Below are 19,434 nucleotides of genomic sequence, written 5' to 3'. Positions count from 1 at the left end.
TCTCAATTTTGAATCATTTTCCTAGTTGCTTAGCTCCTGAAAGACAACCAGCAGCAACAACCAAAGCCCCACTCAACTGCCACCTTGAGAATATCCAGCAGACATGCTCAGGAACCATTTTAAAGTTATATTAATTAACAGAAAAATAAAGGAGCTTTGTGCCTTTTTTTTTTTGCTTGTTTTCGGTTGGTTGTTTGGTTGTGGTTATTTTGGTAGATAAGTATACAGAACTATTCTTGTGGCTTACAAAACTGGTTAAAGGTATATAGCAAAATGTCTACTCAGTTTCTATCACCCTTTCTCCTAAATATACTGTGGCCTTCCTGTTTCTGTATATTTCAAGGTAAGACACTTTATTAATTTCTTAGAAATGAGAAGAAACAAGCAAATGAGCATGGTATACCCACACATACACAAAGAGATCCCTGCAAATTCCTATCTTGGAAAAAAGTATGGTTAGAGTAAGGTAACAAGAGTTGTCAGTGGGAGAAGGAGAGAAGGAGTATCTCTCACTGCAAAATAATGCTTTAAGCATCAGTGGATCTATCCATCCCTCAACAAACTTCACACAGTGCATCATAATTCATCTGAACAGGAGGGCTGCTTGGCCAAGATTATGTAAAATTAATACAGTTTAGACTTGCGCTATTCAGTTTTACTTGAGAAGTCGCAGGGATCTTGCAATTGACAACTTTAATAAAATCAAGAATGTGTTTTCTTTTGTCTTAAAGAAAATGAATAGCCTGAGTTCTTGTAAGGACGTAGAAAGGAAGAACAGTAGAGGCCATATGAAAATGCAGGGGCATCTAGGTGCCGCGTCACTGCGGAGAGAGAAGTATGGAATTTTGTGATTGGTGCCATTATCAGATATTAACAGGGATAATTGTGGTGAGGGAGGCTCAAAAATTACTCAGGAAGTAAGTATTGTGCCTACACACTGCAAACAACATTAATGAAGGAAACTCTCCCATTATCGCTGATAAAATGGTATAGCAATGTAAAGCGAGCACAGGGTCTAGCTGCAGAAAAGGCCTTTTGGTCATGCTTAACTGGTGCATGTAAATAGTGTGTGCTTGCAAGCAAATGTAGCAGGACATTTACTTGACGAGATGTCATGTGCTCATTACTTGGGGTCATTGCAGTGTGTTGCCTGAACGTTTCCTTTGACAGTATGTAGACTTGGTGTCTTGACAGTATGCGCTGGCTTCTGCATTCCGGTGCATGGCCTTAAACATACAGGGATGTAGAAGGAAGCCACTGATGTTCTTGAATATAGTAGGCAGGAATCCTTGGTTTCCAACAGTTTTAAATAAAAATTGCTCAGAACTTAACCCATAGATAGCCTGATAGAGACTTCCTTCAGTACAGTCCCAGAATTTTTTCACAAAAATCTACTTCCAATCCCCCTTGCATTCCCTGTTTTGGCATTTTGAATCCCTGCAATGGTCATGATAAAATTATCTACTCCAGTGACAACAATTTCTAGCTTGTTATATTTGGCATCGGTATTCATTATGAAGATGGAGCATCAGGGATTTAACTTTATCAATCAAGTAGAGTTAATTCTCTCTGCAAAATTTTCTACTTCATTGTTAACAATTTCAATACTGGGATGTTCTGCAGAGATTATAAAAAACTCCATTTCTTGAACTAGCTCCTGTAAAGGTTATCTGAGCTTTTCTTATTACTCTCCCTTACATGTTGTGTTGGGAAGTCAGCAAGATAAATAAACCACAGTTCTGTCATTCATATTCCTCATATTCCTCATATTGAGTTTTTAGGCTGAGGAATCATGTTAGATGCAGGAAACAGAAGGACTCATGTCTAGCGTTTTCTGTCCTGGCCCCTATCTCATTGTCCTGACTATTCTCATTCCTGGCTGTACTGGATCACTTGGCACATGAAACATGCTGAGCCATGAAAGATGGCAAAATCTGCAATAACAGAGACACAGCCAAAATTTTTAGGTGTCTGGCCGAAAAAACATTCTGCTTCCTTTCAGATTACTGTATTCTATTATGTGTTCTTCTTTCCTGGTGTGAGACCACCTCAGTTGGCACTTCAAAGTGAAGTGCCCTGCAGAAGCACCCAAGTATCATGAGCCTATGGAAAGTCTCCCAATACATGCTTGGCATCTCAAGTCAGTACAGGAGGCCATATTCTCATAAAGAAGGGAGAAGGGTGAGAAATAAGATATGTGTATGCAGAAATTTGTAGGAAAAAAGTGCCTTATTTGACTTTTTGTGCAAAGGGATATATATACACTACATATTGCACTTCTATATATTAACTAGTATTTGCACTCCAGATGTTCCAGTGAGTGAAGATATTATTCCCCTTGAAGTCTCCTCAAAACTGTGGTCAATTTATTTTTCTCAAGGTTTGCTTGTAAAATCAGGATTTGTGTTCTACAGAGTAAGGCTGATATTAGAATAATCAAATATCTATAGAGCAGATTTTTTTATCTTGTACTTTATATCCTGAAAAGATGTAAAATATTAAAAAAATAGAAGGAAAAAAAAATGTTAGTACAAAGTGTCTGTGGTCCTTCCGTATCCTGGAGGTATCCATGAATACACACAATGAGCCAGTTTAATAGCAGTGAACTTTAATACGCAGTTTAGAACTCAATAAAATGTATACTGGATAAATGAAAAGGCCTTTATGCCCCAAATTTTAGGTAAATTAAAATCCTTCAGCACAGCAGTAAGTAAGTACCTCTTAGTCAGTCCCTGAAGTCTTACACAGAGCAGCATACCATGATCAGGCAAAAGACTTCGTCATCACCTGCTGAGTGTAGGTAAAATTGTCTTTCAGAAGTCATGGAGAAAAGGCATTTGGCTTATTTTTAGGCATATTTTTTATCCTGTTCCTGTGTATGCTCATAATGCTATTGGTTTAAATTCTTGAGCGGTATACATATATGCGTCTTGTGTTTGTGACATTTGCATCAAATGTACCATTTATCTTAAAAATTCAGAAAGAAAGGTCACACTGAAGTGACTGAATGAGCACCGGATAATATTAAGTATTCCTGAAATGCTAAAGCGGAGGAGAGTTTCTGTACATTTATTTCTGCACATCTTTGAAGTTCTGCAATGAAGAAACTGATTATTTGATTTAGTGCTTTGAGCATTAAATGCTCAAAGTTGGATGAACTTTCCTAAGGGCCAACTCAGCTCATACTGAAACTGGTTTTGTTATTGGCATCACTGAGGGCAGCTTTAGGTGAAGACCAAATGCAACAAACAGAAAAGTTGGTGGGTTCTTCCACCCCTATGCAAAATAGCACCATGACCTTTCCTTACCATTGATTCTCATGGTGGATGGATCAAGACTTAAAACATACCTGGGGAGATAAAAGACATTTTTTGTTGAGGAAATTTGTTGTCATTGTCTGATCTACCACTGGTTCTGAGAGCTAAATAGAGGACATTACTCTTGTGAGTACTCATGGCCTAAGCCAAAATATTAGTTATGTGAACATGCAGGATCAGAATCAGAGCAACAGCAACACACTGGGTGTCACACTTGCAAGCAGAATTTCTGTTTCTCTTCCATAAAGAGAGAAAAGTTCTGTACTTCTGAGTTTGAAATGGTGTCATCCTTAAAACTGTTAATAACATTCATCTCGTGTGCCCATAATATTACAGCTGTTTGCTTTCAATTTTAGTGGTCGTTCTGCTCTAAAGCCTCTCTCATTATTCTAGACAGGTTTTCATAGTTGTCCCTGGAGGAGTATTCTGTTGGGAAGGAGAAAGGGCTGAAGCAGGAAATGTGCTGGCTCTCCAATATGCCTGAGCTCAGGGAAAGTTGCAAGTGAACCATAATTTAATTGTTAGACAGTGATGTACTGATTAAATAGATCTTAATGTGCTACTCTGCCAGCTATGAGTCGTGTGGAGATTGAACAGCTGCTACTGAAAGGTATTTGGAAAGAACAGTGCCTTTTGCTAGGGTTTTGTTTGTTTGTTTGTTGTTTTGTTTTGTTCCCTTCTGAAACAGTGTTTGTATATTGTCCCAGCACAATGATTCTGGGAAATGGAATTGCATATTGAAGTCCCAGGCCGACCTAACCCAAATACTCTCTTGGAATTTTCCACCATTCTGCTATATAGGACACAACTGTGGGCTTCTGCATGCAGAAGTGGTCTGCAGTGTGAAGCCAGCAGCCATGTAGTCCAAATTAAATGAATATTAGGTCATTTGCTGTATCTCATTATAAAATTGGGCAGAAATGCTGATGGTTGCTTGCTACATTTGTTGTCATAGCAGAAGTGTCAAGGACTAAGCATCCAGTTCAGCAAAATTAAGGCAGAATCAGTAAATATTCAACAATATTGAACTGCTTGGTTTAATCAGTCATCGAACAGAATAGCCACATCAGAGGATATTTGCATCAGTTTTAGGAATATTTCCTAAGTTCCTCCTATCTTCTGTGAACTCATCATGTGGAAAGAGGTGGAGCAGTTGAGAGCGTATGTGTGACGCTCCTATTCTGAATTTCTCTGAAATTTTGTTTCTCTCTTGTTACTGCCTAAGGCAGTAACACACTAAGGTAAGTGTATAAAGTCAGGTTGGGTCTCTACCCACTCGGCTTTTGTCTATACTTGCATGTTCTTGCAGGTCATGGCTTGTTCTTTGAAAAGTTTATACTGCTCTTTTCTATCTCATTTCTGTGGATAGAGAACAGCGCCATCATAGCAACAGTACTTGTCAAAAAGATGAACTTTGAAATAAAAGAGAAACTAAACTTAGCAGTCTGAGTAAGCACTTAGCTAATATGCAAAAGTGCTTTTTTGAATTAAGATATGGTATATTTTTGGGGTGCTCAACCTGGTGCTCATTTTGCTCATTCCTTGAGCAAAGCCCCTAAAAGAAAGCATAAGATTTTGTGAATTTACTTAAATATTTAAATAAAATTCATCCTTTTTCAATTTCTTTGCTGAGCTGCATGTCAAAGATTCGTGAGCCATTTTATTATCCTGGGTGTTTGAGGATTTTGTTGTTGTTGTTTAAAATGGATACTAGTGTCATAATTGCTTTAATGCTAGACAGTTTTTATCCTGTTTGAAAATTGTATTCCATTAGCAAAACACAATAATTGTGAATATAGACTCACTCATTTTAAAATGTCAGGTAGGCTCTAACACTCAAAACTTTAAAGGAATCGGACTAATATATCCTTTTGTTTTACACAAAAACATTACTTCCCTAGATTTCCATGCTGAGCATGTATAATATGTAGATTGAGCTATTCAGTTTTCAAGCTTCTTGGTTTTGCCAATAGTTTGCAAATATGAGGATGTTTTTGCACAGCACTAATTATATAGCCTGTTTTCAGTACAGTGCCACTTAAAGTATGATGCCAGGATTTACTAGATGCAGCATTCTGACCTTTGAATGTTTGCAGACATACTTGGAAGTAGTATAAGCACTTTATATGCAAATGACATTCACTAAACCCTAGCCAGGAATATGAACATCTACTGATGACTGTATTGCTTTTGTCTTCATCTGCTTGCTACTCTAATACTGTTCTTACCTGAAAGAAAAATTGGACCTTTTCCTACTTTGCTTCTGCATTTTTTTTCTCTAAATCATCATAAAGTGTTTTCTTTCTTACCTACATGTAAGACACTGAGGTATAAATCACCTTTTTCCTTTGCGGAAGGATGTGAGCAGTGCAGAGCTTGTATGATTAAAAAAGAGATTATGGGCTTACCCATATTGCGTATGCAGGTCTGCAAGACCTGGGCAACTGCAAACCATCTGGCATGAAGGAGAGGTGAGCGGAAAGGCCCCGTTTCCAGTCGTGCCAAAGGCAGCGGCGGTGCCGTCGCACCAGAGGAATGGCCCTGTGCAGGTCTCTCTCCTTACGTTACAGACCTCCATGATGCACAGCTTGTTTTCATCAACTGTTCAGCTTCAACTTTTGGAGATAGGATCAAGCCAACCATGCTCTGGTTACAGTAGGAGTGTAAGGCAGCAGGACAAAACCAGAAGGTACTAGTACTTGCTGTCAGGTTTAAAGTAACACATTAGAAATGTTTCTCCTCAGAAGAATGATGCTGATCCTTGAAAGAAGTGCTAAATATGGTAAAATTGGACTATAGCTTAATGGCAAGACTTTGGTATTAACTCTATGAATATACTAGTTGGCATGAATTACTTAGATACTGTATTATCATTGTTACATTTCTGTAAATGTAACACAAATCTTCATTAGTTTTTTATATGCCATATTTTCAGGCATCTTAATGTGGTGGTGTTTGACTTTCCAAGAGCTGATAGATTTGATGATTTGAGATAGAGGAATGACTGGGTCCTATTTGGAAATTAGTTTGGGTATTAAATGTTTGTTCTCTGAGAGAATAATAGAAGTACTAGACCTCTGTCTGCTCTTTAAATATCTAAATAGCCTTGCAAAGCTTGTCTTGTTTTGATGGAGAGCCAGAGAGAGCTGAAAGCATAAATTCTTGTGAGTCGTTTTGAGTATCATAGGTCTTCTCTTCATTGTTGTTTGCTTTTGTTCCTTTCTCAGTAGTAACATGGCACTGCCAGAATAGGCGTTCAACTTAATTCTGTTTTGAGCTATGAATCTTTCCCAGTTCAGATACGGAAAGGGACCTTCCTTGCCCAAATTGTTGTAGAGTAACTTTGCATACAAAGTTTCTTATCCATATTTCAATATATATTCTTATGTGTGTATATATATATATATATATGCACACATACATACATATATCTATGCATATATACTTATCATAATCAAGCATCTTAAGATCCACTGCAGATCTCTTTTTTACCTTTTAAAATTTCTTTTTGATAGGTTTACTTAAAAGAACCGTTACTTTTCCGATAGCCTTTTAGGGTTGTTTAGCATAATCATAATTTTATAGTTCTCATTTTGGTGTGAGGCCCTAAGTCAGAGGAGTCCCACAGAAATCCATGGTAACAAAAAGGAAATCAGCATTAACCCTGAATTGCCACTCATCTGAATAAGAGATACCTCAGTTATTCTCCTAAGATTTTATTGTGAGAAGTATGTGTAAGTATTGATTCTTCAGAGCTAAATACTCTATACTTGCATGCCCAGATTCAAGAAGCAGCTGTATATTGTGCTGATGTTTAGACACATCTGTGTTTACAAGAAATGCATTAATAAACAAAGTAAATTGGATCAGTGTTCTGTTAAATGTGCCTTGCATTTTTGCTTGATCCAGCTCAGTGATGCTGAATGAATCAGAATGATGATTTTTCTAGAAACTCTTTGCATGCTATGACACTGGTAAAAAATAGGATGTTCTTTAAAACAATTTTACTGCAGGTTAGGTTATCTCAAAATGTATATGAAGAGACTCAAACCTGTGGAAATGGGTTTCAGATAATTCTTTGTAGGACCTAAGCTGTGTTACTTTTACCAAAAGATTAGCCTACAAGTTTCTTAGGTAAAACCCTTTAATGACATTAACACTGACTCTAATTTAATAGTAAAATTTATCACTGAGCTGCGAGATTTAAATAGTCTTATCAATAACTAAGCTTCTTAAGATGATAAAACAAAAAATGATGTTTCAACTCCATGTTGAAAAAGCAGCATACTAACAGTAGCAAGTTAAAAATGAATCTTTTGTGCTACAGGTTTTATTGATTGTCTATTACTGTAGTGTTAATGTGAAACTACAGTATTACTGTACCTCTGAAACTAGGACAGAAATGCTCTCAAATTTGCAGATCCACCACTTAAATATATTTCATCAATTAATAATTATTTTTCCTTCTTTATTTATTATTTATTTCCCTTTATTATTTCTTGAAAAAATAAATACTCAATCTGTGTCAGCCTTAGAGGTAATATTGAAATTACATTTAAAGTGTAGAACTATAGTCCTTATAATCTATTTGCTGCCAATCTCTTCAAGCAGACCTCTATCTATTCAGAGGTGATTGTCTCTTATTCTTGGGGTCAGCAGTGGGCTTGTTAGTATAGGAAGAGCTTCAGAAGCTTTGACTCAGCTGATAAGTTTTGTGAATTTATCCACAAAGAACAGCAAGGCTGGTGAAGAGAGAGAGGTAGGGAAAATGGTGATCGTTGAAAGAGCTTGAAAAGACTCAAAGAGAACTTGTTCATTCATCATGAGTGATCATGAATCTCCTTTTGCTTCTTGTTTCACTGAAAAAGCAAGAAGTTTTGTGTTGCAAGACAGCATAATACACTCTGTCGTGTTGCATTTTGTTTTGTGGGAAAGGTAATGCAGACGGAGGAGAGTATTTTGCTGAAACTCCTGCTATTTCCTACAAGAGACCATGACATCTATTTAGAGCCATGAGGTTTTGGCCCATAGTTACGTCCAGTTTCTTCCTGAAGAAAGGTTTTTATCCCCAAATGAAGGAGTCGCAATATTATTCCACTTGCAATATTATTCCACAAGTCGTGGGGCCAGTTGCATTTTGTTGTTGTTTGTTTTTTGTTCTCCCTCAGTATTGCACATTAAGCCTAAAGTAAAAAGCCATTGCTTTTTTCACAAGCTGTGTTATAGTTCCACTAGTTAGTACTCAACTAACAGCTATAAATTCTGCTTCACACTTCTTCCAAGAGCAGATGTCAACTTCAATTACTATTTTACAAATTAATTTATCTCAGAAAACGAAATGCATGGAGAATATTGTTGTTGGTATTTCTTCAGGTGTGTGCCTACAGTTTTGTATAATAAGATCTTCTTAACTCATGGGAAAACATGTTCTGAATGTTTTAGATTTTGCAGGTCTTTCAAATAGGACATTAGAGACTTTTGTCTGCAATCAAATTAAGGTTACTTATTTTAAGAATCACGAAGTAATTAAGGATGAATTATAAAAATTATTGTTGTTTCTTTAAGTGAAAAAAAATCCATTCAGCAATAATGTAATGAAAGCCAAAGTCCACTGAGGCTTGAAGGTGAAGTTTAGAGGCTGATCTCAACAATCCAAATTGTATTTATCTACCTTTTATATAATAATTATTTTAATTTACTTTTTTTTTTCTTTTTCTGATATGTCCTTTTTTATACTTTGCTGTACTTTTCATATTCCCAGGACTGGACAGATGTCAGAATTAGAAAGGTATTCCCCTACCTTTAGGAATAAGTTCCCAAAGAATAAACCATGAACTTTATAATGTGCTTCCCTCAGAAGATCTCAAAGGGTCTTTTTAGGGCAACAGACAAGATTTGCTGCAAACGAACCCAGCGCAGTTTGCTTCAAGTTTCAGAGAAACTGTAGTGACTCAAAGTCAGAAATGTCAACATGTTGAATGACGGGCAGATAACTTGAGGGAAAATCGAACCTTTTGCATGGTAATTGAGATGAACTTGTTTACTGAACCATGAGATGCTGTAGCAGATATTCTAAGATTTTCTAAGATTTTCTGGTTCAGTTAGAAAACAGTATTGTGTATGAAATCAAAGAAGATATGTGATTTCCTAAGGCTTTTTTTTTTTTTTTTTTTTTTAAGAATCATTTCAGGAGATAAATACAACCTTTTTTTTTTTTTTTTTTCCCCTACCAGAATTCATGTTACTTAGCTGTAAAGTGTCATGTACTTTTTTTTTTTTTTTTTCCTCCTAGAAAGATACTACATTTATAAATGAGTGACTAGAAATAGGGGCAAATCTTATTTGTGTTTATTGCTGGAAATCCTAAATGATACTGCAGGACTGCATACACTTGAGCTAGGGGGAAGAGAATTTAGCCAAATGTGTTTAAATATTCTGTCTTTAGATGTTGCAAGTTATTCTTAAGGCTGTTAAATTTTTCAGATGGCACTGCAAATTTGGAGCTCACCTAAGATAGCCTAGAGTGATATATCACACCCTAAAAGAAGAAGGGAAAAGGTATCTTAATGCTTCCTTCTTCCAATTGTTCCTTGGCCCAGAAGAGGACTTCTTTAACCCAAGCTACAATCTGAAACAGCATCTAAGTTGATTCCGAGAGAAACAATTTTTCAGAAAGTATTTGGTGGGAAACTTGCAAATAGCTTCACTAAACAAAGTGGCAGATTATTCATCACTTAGCAATATTAAGTCAACATGGATGCCTTTCTGAGGAGCAAAAAAGATTTTTTTAAAAAAGCCATGCCAGTTGATTTGGAGGACGGATTTTTTGAGAGATCAGGGTAGCTAATAGCAAAAGCTCCTGTCACAGAAGCGGAGCCGTCCACGCTCAGAGCAGCACAGAGGCAGCTCCCCGTCCTCCTGCCGTGTGGGGCTGCTCAGCAGCTGGCTGGACCCTGCACAAAGATCCCTGCGTGGGCTTCTGTGCCCTGCGAGGCCTCTCCATGACAGCTTTGCTTCCTGCTTATGGGGAGCTTGTTGGCTGCCTGGCTGCATCCTGAAGGATAAACCATGCTTGAAAGCCACTTGAATGTGAATGGGTGTCCCATGCCCAGAAAGCTTCTTTTTTTTACAGCTTATATTGAGGATGCCTCAAGTAACATTAGTAGTTTGGATTCTTTTAGTGTGACTGTGGAGCAATGTGTTTGTTTTCTCATAGGGCAGAAATGAGGCGCTGCTGCTGGTGTGTGAACCAGAGGCACTTTCATGACGTTATTCTGGTGTGCTCAGCTGTGATGTACATAGCACCTCCTTAAAGGCACTGGCAAAAACTGTGTGTTTGCGAGCAAAAAGTGCTGCTTAACTTCTTTGGTGGGTGAGGGAAAAGCAGAATGGTTTTAAATGATAGTTGCCATCACGCCAAATGACATTTGAAAGTGAGAAGCTGAAAACCCCCTTAGCTGCTGCTCTGTGTCATAGTTATCCTTCAAGGCAGACAATGACAAGCTGTTGAGTGGTTGAGTGATATTAACCCAGCTGCTAACACCCACGGAGGAGTTCAAACTTAAGCATTAATCTTGTTTTGCAGCTTTTGTCAGTGCTGCATGAAGGTAGGTGTACTGCAATTGATCTCCAGACCAGAAAGGAAATGTTAATAGACAGCTAGTGGCAGTAAAGTCAAAATAAAGACCCACAGGCCAATAGCAAATTCTTTGTTCACCTAGGGAGAGATTTACTGCTCCCTCAGCCGGCTGAGAACACAAAGCTATTATCGTGTCAAATTTTAGTAATTTTGCACTGATGTGTAGGAAATCAGCGCAAATCTCCATATAGCCTGATAAATTTATTTGGGCAAAAATTCATTGGTACCTTGGAACATTTTTTGATGCAGTTAGACACCTTGAGTATAAAATTGCCCTTCTCAAAGTTCCTGTTTAGCTCCCCTCTACTACTGGCAGTTAGTCCAAGCAGTAAATGCCGGTGGTTTTGCTGGGGTTTGTGCTGCTTGTCACCTGCTTAGAAATACTGTATCTTTGGTAGAATCAAGTGTAAGTCCCTTCTTCATGCCAGAACCCTATAATTATTCACAAATTAGCTCTCTGTCTACCTGTAGGGCTTCTGGGCCATGTTCCGGTTAATATTCCTAAGGCATGGATTGTTTGCTGCACAAAGACCAGCAACAAAAGGTATTTTATTTCAAACCACAGCCGCCATGGACACAAGTGTTGGGAATGTATGGGTTGTATAGCTGCTCAGTCGTGTCCCCTGCTCTGGCTGGAGCCTTGGGGCTGCCCTGGTGCCCTGTGCAGGCAGAAGGAGTAGAGGAAGGTGGGCTTACTGCTCCATCCGCTGCACTTTGCTGCAAGAAAGCAAGCAATGTGGACACAACGTGGCGGCCTGGTCTTCAGTCCCTGCTTGAAGGACTGCCTGTAGTGTTTTATATGGGGATAGAAAACCTCAAATTACTCCTTTGATTCAAATGACATTTGTGCAGCTCTCTCAAGTTGTACTTGGTCCTCAGTCCATCTAGAATTACCCTCCCTGCTTGCTAGTTCTCTTCCAGACCAATACATCTAGGATGTTTTCTATAAATCAGAGTCCTTTGTCCCCAGTGAAACCGGTGACGATGGCACTGCTGTGGGAGATGTGGGGTTGAACCCTCTTCAAATTCCCAGCTGTAGCCAATGACTCTTGGATACAAGGGGAGAAGTGTCCTGAGTGGACAGAGGTGCCAGATAGATATCAGATTTAGGATATGCCTCATAATCAGAAACTGTTGCCAAATTGAGGGTAAACAGGGGCTCTGCATTTGTTTTCGCAGTGCATTCAGAAGCTGGACTTTCAATATTTAAAGACTTTGTATATGCAGGTGTCCCACATGACATGTAAAATAGAAGTAACTAAACACAGCTGCAGAGCAAACATTCATAATTGTGCCTCTGCAGACCTTCATATGGAGGGAAAAATATATATTAGCATAGGATCAGGGAGCTGCTTTCTTACCCTCTGTATTTTATTTTCTAATCACTGTAATAAAGTCACTCAGTAAATTCTTTTTAACATTTTCTGGCTTAGATCCCACATCTCTCTCCCCATCCCAGGAAATATATTCTCTAATAATAAGCTTGCATTAATGTAACTCTTGGGTCCAAAGGGAACCTGATGTCTTCTTTCATAAAAGCAGAGGTTATAATTTTTGTCACCTCTTTCTTTTCAGCCTATGAACATTTACTGCCTAATTCTTTTGTATCAGCTATTATACCATAAGCTGATTTGCATGCTCTGTCAAGCTACACAGAGAAGATCCAGTCTACAGGTCGCAGTTATTAGCACAAGCAATACTCCCGAGGCTTGTGTTTACTTTAGTTTGCATCTTTAAATAGATAGGCCTGCCAAACAAATTAAATATACTTGTTGAAGAGGGTCAGAGGAGTCAGTAACGGCACTGATGAATTAGCAGTGATTCCACTATAGCTTCTCCAGTATTTAATTTAACCCTTGTAGAGAAATGCTCCAATATTTCTAATGAAGTTTTGTGAAGAAATCTGCATGATTTGCCATAGAAATGCAGTTGTCAGTGTGTGAGAAGTAATAATTTCCAATAGTTTTATTTTTCCCTTAAACAGCAGTGTTAGTAGAAAAAAAAATATTTCTAGTTACAGAAAGGGGGACTGAGGCAGATATGGCTCTGTACAGATTCCAGCTTGGTCCTGTGGCAGCTTATATGGGGTTTTATCTTTCTCTGTTGCAATTTCCTCATCCATTTCTGTGTTAGGAACTAGCAGGAGGTGTAATGTATAGCTCAAGTGTGGCTCAGAAGTGGGCATGGCCGATCTGCACAAAAAGAAAGCAGTGAGAGAAGATACGATGTGAGGCAAAGGTGATTCCTCCTGGTGAGATCAGAGCAGCCACTCAGAACATCCCCCAGATAGAAACAGTTTAGATGTATTGTCAGTGTGCACAGGCTGTAGGTCCTGCTATTCTTGATAGGGTTTGGGGGGAATCTTTTATATGCTAATAAGGCTGTTCTGCATTATTGAGGAAAAAGTATGATTTCGTACTGAAAGTTAAGAAAGAGTAAAGGAAAAATCTTCAAATTAATTTTGGGAGAGTGGAAGAATTTAGCTAATGCCAGCACACTGCACACAGAAGTTGCATGCAGCTCAAAGCCCTGCATGAGAGATATTATAGCCATACCTGTGAGACAACAAGTGTGCTAAAGGCACGATAAAGCTCCCTGTGCTGGTGCCAGGCAGCTCACTGCTCCGCGGTGAATGAGGTGGTTCCCATCCTCGGACACCTGTGAGATCCAGCCTCTCATTTTGCTGTGGTCTAAGCCTGTGGAAAACAGCATGTGACAGAGACTCAGTGGAAAGGGCACAAGCACAAATATTTAGGCTGAAATTTTGGAATATAGTACAGTTCACAGATTCAGCATATGTGAGATCCTTTTAATTTGGGCAAGTAGCTCCTTTTTTTTTCTAATTAAAAGAATTTCTACCAAGTAAACCCTTATGGCACTGAATATCTTTGCTACCTAGAGATACGATACAGGAAATATTTGAGAAATAAAGTATATCATCAAAATCTCAAAAGGTTTGAGTAAATTTCAACCTGGGAAGAATAATTTGTCTGAGAAACTTTGTTCACATATGGTAACAAACTTTACTGAAGAAATGTCCATGCCATAATGGATTTCTTGGAAAAGGAATGATTGTCCTATGCAAATACTCTTAAAAATCTTAGCAAATGCTAGTAGGAGGAAAGGCTGCTTAACACAAGCTTACCTGAACAAAATCAGACAATTTTTTAGGCAAATTGCCAAAGCTTCTGTAAGGTGACTCCCAATTAGTCCAGTGCGCTTTTTGACTAAGTAAAAGGCATTATTAACCCTGAAACATGCAATTTTGACTCTAAAAGAAATTCAGATCTCAAGTCACCTACTGTATAAAAAAAAATCAGTGAAAGAAAATGCCAAGGATGAAGCTGCATTCATAGCTATAGGTCTCTTTTGTGTGTCAGCATTACTAGGTGGTGTTACACGGTCACAGCTTCCCATGCCAATAATAGGGCCCTAATCCTGTCCTAATCCTTGAATGTCCTTGACACGTTGTACTCAAGGGGCTGCTTTTGAAACTCCTTCCCCCCACAAATTATATCACTTATTATTTCACATTCTCCTAGATGAACATCCTATCAGGACTATATGGCAGCGCACAGTTTATTTATCAGCAGCCTCCTCTGCTTGATGCCACTGGGTAGTCGAGTTCTGCAGTGATGAACATCGTATGGGCCCTACTGAATTCCAGGAGGAAGAGAGAAGGTTTTTTTTTCTGTGTGTGACAAAGCGGTTTGTTTAGACATGGAGGTGAACAGAATTCCTTTGACAGACATATGCAGAGCAGATACATAGAGTTTCTGTTATGCTGGAGGAGAAAATGACTTCAACATTTTCATCAAAATATTGTGAACTCATCAACTGATCACTGGGTTGAACATTTTGTGTTACATGTAGCTTGTGACCTATGAATTTAAAGAAGTTTGCCTTTAATAAAAGGTCTGTTCATTATCTTGTAGTTTTCAACTGGATCTTGGTTATAAATTAAGTTCCTGTGAGTGTATTTTTTATCACTGACGTACAGATCTGTCTTCTGATAAAAGGATGGTGCTGTAGGAAAAGAAAAAGTGTCAGTTAGCTCATGCTGATCTTGTAAAACAGTTTCTTTGTTATTTGATAGGAAGCAAAATAAAGCAATGAAGTCTTGCAATGAAGCAATGAAATGTGTTTGTGCTCATAAAATTTTGCTTGTTTAGTTTTTGATGAAACCCACAGGCAACAATAAGCATATGTATACTGGACTTGGTGTAGGTAGACCAGTATGTTAAATTAGGCATGAATTCATGAATGAATGAAATTTTGATAGTAATGACAATGGCCAAGTTTCTATGACTTCACTGTGGCCAAGATTTTACTCCTGGGCTGTCACTTCATGTTATGAATAACAACAGAGAAATTTAATAGGAAATTTAAGTTCCTTGTATAATTGGACAAATTAGGCATGGCATTATATTTTTAACTAAAACTAGCTGCAACATTTTACAAAACCAGGGCCAGCTATTCTGTGTTTTAATATACAGTATGAACTAAGTGTTACTTGACTTTTCTGTAACATTTATCCATAGATCTGCCATTCAGAAGCTGGGAGAGGAAGTATTCGAGAAAGTGTACGCGTATCTCAAGCAAGCAAGAGAGCAGAATGCCAGTGAGGACGAGGTGAGGAGGAGCCTGGAGAAGGTGGTCTCTAGGGCAAGTGACTGCTTCGAGGTGGATCAGCTCCTCTACTTTGAGGAACAGCTGCAGGCTTCGGAAGGACGTCTCCCGTCGTCAAACATGTGTCAGTAACTTGCAACACTGAAAATTTAAGTGAAATTGCTGAGCAACCTTCTTCAGGTCAACAAGCAAACACTTTGCCATTGAGGATAACTGGGATAACGGTAGTACCTAGGTGTGTCAGTAAACTCTGATATTCCCAGCTGTGTAGTGAGAGGTGGGCAAATACTTTTAAAGGTTACAAGGGCAAGGTTGTAAATGTTTGCAAAAGCAGGAGAAAGGTTTCACAGTTATCAGCATCTCTTTTTCATGACCTAGGGCTTAAAGGAAGATACTCTTTCAGGTCTTGGTCAGGCTGCTCTCTGAGAAGTCCTTGGTAGAGCTGCTTCTGACAGAAACGGTGTAGGATTTGAAGCCAGGTGCTCTTGATTTCTGTGGTGACAGTAGTTGACCATGATGACGTTCAAGCACATATTTTTTGTGTGACTTTGGCAGACTTATCCTTGAACATAAATACGTGTTTTTGACTACTCAGTGAGAATTGTGTTGTTATTATTGTCAAAGGGTTGCATTTATTCTGCGTCACTTTCAAAGGAAATGTGAAAATATGTACATATTGCACAAAACTATGTATGTATATGCACAGAGAGACATGTTAGGCCATATCTTTGTGTGTATGTATAGAGAGAAAGATGTAAGGCCTGAACTATCGCAGACTATGGTAAATGGGATACTTGTGACTTCTGACAGTTTTACATCAAATTTAGTTGAAATAATAAACTGATTTTCTGGCTTTTGCACAGGTATTGTTAATGTTTCATCTCATATTTGATATGCATCATACTTTTTTAGATTTCAACTACTCCAATATATACCTGATGTGTTCCTCCTACCTTTTCCTTCTTTCCTTCCCTGCATTCTGAACTCCTTCATCCTTCGGTCTAAAACATTAAAATAAAATGATCAGTCCTCTACTATCTAGAGGATTCTCAAGTGAACTGTAAGCCAAATTCAATTTAATCATCTAGCAATCTTAATGTTTTCTGCTCTTGGGCTACAACTCCGAAAGTACTCAGGTACAGAATGAAAAAAAAAAAAAAAGAAAAAGTAATGTGAATATTGTGAACAATTACTATTTGATTCTGGAACAAGTTGAATACAGAAACTGACTGACTGTAAATTAAGCAGTGGTACAGCTCCGTCTGTGACATACTTTAATAGACACGAAGGGAGCGGTAAGCAAAGTCAGCTCCATGTAGCTCAGCATCAACACATACTGCAAAAGCAAAGCAAGTGCCCAGCAGAGAAAGTCAAGGCAATACGATGGGCAGGAGTGTCCAGCCTGTCTGACTTCAGCTGCTATTAGGAACACTGGGCACAGAAAAAAAGAAGCTAAATTCTACTGTGAGGGGTGTTTTTTTCTTATCTATGATGGTTCAGGTCCCCCAGGTGGACAGGCAACTTTTAGCACAGATTCTCCATCAGGATTCAGTCTATTTCCTGTTATTTCTTCTTGTACTTGCACTCACAGGCCTTTCCACTGTTGGGTGTGAGTATTTGCTTCCACATTTAAGATGGTTTAAAAATTGAAGTTGCCAAAGGTCAAGATGCAGGAGAAGTGCTTGGGTGTTACAAGGACTAAAGAGCTGGCAAGCCAAGCAATAAGTAACTTGCATCTTGTGGGAATAATGTCAGAGGGATACAGACTAGCCTACTGCACTTATCTCTGGCTGTGATCCAGACTGATTTATCAGAGGAACCTCAAAAACAACCTCTGTAAGCAAGCAATCACTTTTTTATTAATGAGAAGCACCTCATCAAGTTTTTTCCTGCAAGCTGTAAGAAAAACCACAGCACAGAAATGTGTCAAGCTCTCTGGAGAAGTCGAACATTTGGGCAATTGTTGATGGGCAACCTTTAAAACTTGAAAATCAGCCTTTAGCCATGCAGACCACCCGCAGGCAAACGGTTGCTCTCTGATGAGCAGAACTTTTGCTTGTTGCACGTGAAAAAAAAAATCACAATAGCTTTAATGTAACTTCAATTGCTTCCTTCTCCTTGCAGGAAGTGACCTCCATGTGATCGGAGGATCTGGAGGCTACTCTGGTATCTGTGTGTTCGTAGGCTTTACACGATGATTTTTTTTTATTTTTCCATCAATCATAAGACAATTAGGCAACATGGTATGGTTGGTAAACTCAGTAGTTTACCTTTTTATCTTGTAATTGCCATAACAGCAAAGAAATAAACAGTAAGTTTTTGATAGGGTTTCCTACATCGCTGTTTTGGCTTATACTCACTTCAGAAAAGCATTAGGTTGCACTTTAATGTCTTTAATGCAGGACTTGCTTGCAGTTCTTCATTTAAAGAAGGGACATACTTGTGGGCATATTTTATCCTTCTGTCATAATTTGTAATTACCAAAGAGGAGGAACTGTCTGCTTAACTCATAGACTTTTTGAATAAATGTTGCAGTTGCATCTTATTGCAATATAAGTTATCAAATTGTACAAGTAAAATGTTGTATGTAAAAAATGATATGTACCATTGAATATTAATGTGAAGTCCCTTTAAAATTGTGGTCTTATAATACTTGCTTTTATTCTCTTGAAAATAAGAGTTTTCAAACCCGGGCACTTCTGCAACTGCTAGTAATACAAACCTAGAAAACACAAGCAAAATTTTAAGTCCATGTCCATGCTCACATAAAGTAACCAAGAAATTGAAAACCGGACAAAAGTACTCTCAAAGTGCACTAAAATCCTGCACCTTTAAGTTCCTGGCCCTTCTAAAAATAACAGCAAATAGTTGGGCTTTGTAGGGAGTCCTTAAATTGCATCATCCAGACCAGGACCAGCTCTTAGTGCTGATATTAGAGACAGTGATCTCTGTCCCTACCATCCTGCATTTGACACTATGGTACGAGTATTAAAGGTAACAGTGTTTAATGAGATGCCATGCCAACAATCTATAAAGACATGGCTATCAGATCAATTATTTTTATGTAATCAAGCTTAGCGTAGAAAGAGAATAGAAAATTTTGAATGAAGAAAAACATACTGAACTAAATCCTTAGAGGTTTTTAGGTCCCTAGAAATGCAAAAAGTCCCCCCCAAAAAGCAAGAGATGATAACAAAATCATCACTGTATCACAAAACATATTAAGCAATGATCTGGTCTAGTCAGGCTTTTAAAAGGCAACATTCTTCCACAAGCAGATTGATAAAAAGTGCAGGGAAATACAGAGACCTTGTCTTTTATATAAGAACTCTGTGAATTAAATGTCCTTGTAAAATACAGGCAGGCTCATTTTCCAAAAACCATTACTGGTGGTCATTGGTAGAAATCTAACAGATAGGAGGAGGGATGCTAGTACAAATGCTCTTCAGCAATAAATTTTTTTTTTTAAAGAAGGATCTGCTGGAAAAAAATGACAAGAAAAAAACATCCCAGAAACCTGCTCTGTTTTCATTCAGTGACTTTTGCTCCTATTCAATTAACTGGCTAAGTTTAAAGGTATTTACTTGTTTTTAATCAGCTGCCACGGTACTTGTGCAATAAGCACCATCTGTGGGACAGAGCAATCCCTCTGCTGACTTGGCTATTTGTGGAACTTCAAAAAAGTTGCTTCCAGTTCCTGTCCTGCCTGTGGCTTTTAATGTCTATGGCTTTTGGTTGTGGCCCTTTGCTGAGGCATCTGTGAGCTAGGATGAGCAGCTCACCTGAGTAAGGGATGCTCTTGAAAACTTCTCAGGACGCAGATAGTCTGTCTGAGGGCTGCACTTTCCT

At 38.3% G+C, this 19,434-nt stretch overlaps 1 protein-coding gene across 1 annotated transcript in view; it reads left to right on the top strand.

Moving 5' to 3' along the window:
• NEK11 (NIMA related kinase 11) overlaps positions 1–15,787 on the top strand; it is an 89,011-nt gene extending 73,224 nt beyond the window's left edge. Inside the window, exon 15 of the mRNA XM_088521129.1 lies at positions 15,498–15,787. Within this exon, the coding sequence (XP_088377255.1) occupies positions 15,498–15,717 (220 nt within the window). The 3' untranslated portion in view covers positions 15,718–15,787. The remainder of the gene's footprint in view (positions 1–15,497) is intronic.
• Positions 15,788–19,434: the final 3,647 nt, after the last annotated feature.

This window comes from Tinamus guttatus, unplaced genomic scaffold (assembly GCF_059628265.1).
Source record: "Tinamus guttatus ecotype Peru unplaced genomic scaffold, ASM5962826v1 Tinamus_guttatus_pri_ptg000115l, whole genome shotgun sequence".
In the NCBI taxonomy this organism is placed as follows: domain Eukaryota; kingdom Metazoa; phylum Chordata; class Aves; order Tinamiformes; family Tinamidae; genus Tinamus; species Tinamus guttatus.
The sequence above is the reverse complement of the archived record's forward strand: the minus strand, read 5'-3'. Positions and strand labels throughout refer to the sequence as shown.